At 44.6% G+C, this 2,955-nt stretch overlaps 1 protein-coding gene across 1 annotated transcript; it reads right to left on the reverse strand.

Annotated features, from left to right (window-relative positions):
• Nucleotides 1–2,066: 2,066 nt before the first annotated feature.
• On the reverse strand, nucleotides 2,067–2,567 carry LOC121991150 (glutathione S-transferase T3-like). The gene has a single exon (XM_042545170.1). It carries the CDS (start codon nucleotides 2,565–2,567, stop codon nucleotides 2,067–2,069), a length of 501 nt encoding a protein of 166 aa, XP_042401104.1.
• Between the last annotated feature and the right edge of the window lie 388 nt (nucleotides 2,568–2,955).

A 2,955-nucleotide genomic window follows, 5' to 3' on the forward strand; every position in this document is an offset into this window, starting at 1 on the left:
GTTAATCCAAGGCAGTCGAAGATCGCACTAGCAGAGTCTCCTTCACTGTAGGCGGAGAAGTCCTTTTACACACTTAGAACGCTCACTAGTTGCTAGGAATTGATTTACAGAGTTGAGTTCTGAGTTGATGTTCAATTCCTAGCTTCAGGGGCCTTTTTATAGCCCCTGGAAAATCTATCTCAAAGGTCCAAGGTGCCTCCAACAGTGGTCCAAGGCGCCTCCAACCGAGTTAGCGGATAAAACTCTATCCGCGCACAAACGATCACTTTTGACCAGTTGAAGGCGCCTTCATCAAGCCTTGAAGGCGCCTTGAGCAGATTTTCCAACTCAGTTACTTCTTTGCTTCAACTTCCGAAGCTCCGTTCTTTTGGGTGATTCCGACCAACCGAAATAGGGCTCACCTGAACCAATTTCCGGCCTTCTCCTTGAGCAACCTTCCGACCCTACTTAATGTCCCTCGAACGCCGTGCACGTTCTTCTCGCCCACCGGTGTACTCTTCTGCAGCTCTCTCGTCCTTCGGACGCACCGAGCCTGTCGGCTCCCTTCCCGTGCTGTCCTTCTCGCTAGCTGCGTCTTCCGCTCAATTTCCTACGCTCCTAAGCTCCTGCACACTCAGACACAGGGATCAAACACAAAGCAAGACCTAACCAACTTGGTTGATCACATCAAAACACCCACGGGTCCAACAATTCACTGGATTGAACTTCAAGAGATGGTAGCAGAAGATGATCTTCTACTTGACCACTCTTAATCTGGCTCGGTTCTTGACCAAGGACCCTCCCAAACATGTTGAGGATGCTAATGTTCAGACCATCAATACAGTGGAGGAATAGACTCATTCTGAGTTCTTTTTCCAAATCTATATCCTCATTTGTCTTACCAACTCGCTGTAAGCTGTGTATAGCACGAAGAGAATGACTATGGAGCTATAGGAGTCCCTGGATAAGAAGTACAAGAAGGAGGATTTGACAAGAAGACCTCCAAAGAACTTTGTTTTGCTACTCGATCGGAGGATTGAATTCATTAATGTGGAAGAAACACAAGACGCCCGGAAAAAGGTGGTCGCCGCGCCTGCATCAACTCCAACCTCCAAGAGCCCGGCACTGCATGCTCCTCTACCTAAAGGACCTTGGGAGGGTCTTCAGTTTCATCATCAAGGACCATGACCTCAAGCCGTGCAACATGTGGAGGTCCCTCGAGAAGTATCACGTTGGTGGTGTACATATCATTGGTCAACCACTCATGACATATAGGAGTGTTATTCTCTGATAAATTGCTAGAACATTAATCGAGCGGCGCCAAAGAACACCTTCACTGCTAGCTGTCTGGGTACGAGTTTCAGACAAGGTTCAACCAGAGCTAACAACCTAGCAGGAGGAGAACCGCAACAATGCCGCTCGAGGCTACATTAACATGATAGCCAGGGGTTTGAACGATGGATATTCCAACTGAGCGAGAAAGTCACACGCTCGGCGTTTCGAGATTCATGAGGTCAGATACAACGTAGAGCATGCGACCGGGCCCGAAATTAGTTTCAAACTCAAATATTTGGAAGGGGTGGAAGTACCCCATGACGATGCTTTAATAATTAAAGTTGTTATAGTCAATTATAATATTTCTCGTACTTTTGTTGATACAGGAAGCTCAGTTAACATCATTTTTAAGCAAACGTTTGAGCAGTTATAGATAGACTCGAGCGAACTTCAGCCCATGACAACTCCCTTGTATGGATTCATGGATAATGAGGTCTAGCCGCTTGGCCAAATAAAGTTTGCCATTTCCTCAGGGGAAGAGCCCCTAATGGAAACTCCCTTTGTAATTCTTCCAATTTTTGCCATTTATTATCAAATTCTATATCATCAATGTCTCTAGTTTTGGATTTATCCTTTCTTTTCACTACCCTTTGTCCTATTGGACAAGTATGAACTTTACAATCATCTACGTCGATAGGCACATCTGGATTGGATGAGGATGTGTACCCTCTTGATTCTGAGGTCTTGGATTGTTTGTTAGCACGATGACCAACTCTCTGCGGAGCATATTTCTCACAATCTCTGAGAACTCGTCAAACATGTTCATAGTTGATGGACTTGTTGCAATGATTTTCCTGCCACATTTTATATGCTCTCTTGAGCACATTCTCATCGGTCCACCCGCTTTCACGATATGTATAAAAGTTATTGTATATTGCTGTAAATTCATTCACCATCAGATGGAGCTTATAGAAATGTGATTTTACCTTCACCCAAGGTTGCTCCACAAATTCATCAGCCCGATACTTGTAGTAATCCGCACTTCGTTTCCAAAAAGTTTGTTCCTTTTGATCATTACTGATGATTGGATTGGTGCTAATATTGATCCATGCCTTTGTAAGGTGTATCTCTTCGTCCATTGACCACTTTGTTCGTTTAGTGTTATGCACACCCAAACTCCTTTCATTGCTCAACTCTGGAACTTCAGATGGTGTTACTGATTCTTTGTCAGTCCCGGATACATCTATGCTAGCTAGAGCTGTCAAACGGGTCAACCCGTGGCGGGGCGGGCCGGCCCGTGGCGAGCTAACCATTTGGCGGGGCGGGGCGGGCCAACCCGTCAACTTGGCGGGTTAGAAAATTTCTAACCCAACCCATTCTAAGGCGGGTTGCGGGTTTGGCGGGCCAACCCGCGGGCCCATAAAAATTTTTTAAAAAAAATTAAAAATATTTCATATCTTCAACATTTTACTTCGAAATTTTTTTCTACAATTAAATGTATACATAAACATGTATTTTAAATATAAATGAACACAAACGAGTACTTATGTTGGATAAAAGTACTATTTTTATTTCAAAATTATCACAAAAAAAGATAATAAATTGACATAAAACTTAGCTTACATATGTTTTTCAACCCGCGGGCCAACCCAAGCCTGAGCGGGCCGACCCACGCGGATCGCGGTCCTAGGCGTCGGCCCA

Source organism: Zingiber officinale, chromosome 6B (assembly GCF_018446385.1).
Source record: "Zingiber officinale cultivar Zhangliang chromosome 6B, Zo_v1.1, whole genome shotgun sequence".
NCBI classification, from domain to species: Eukaryota; Viridiplantae; Streptophyta; class Magnoliopsida; order Zingiberales; family Zingiberaceae; genus Zingiber; species Zingiber officinale.

Coding starts and splice junctions, on each gene's coding strand:
- LOC121991150 (XM_042545170.1), bottom strand. CDS start 2,567: ATGGTTAGCTCGCCACGGGCCGGCCCGCCCCGCCACGGGTTGACCCGT.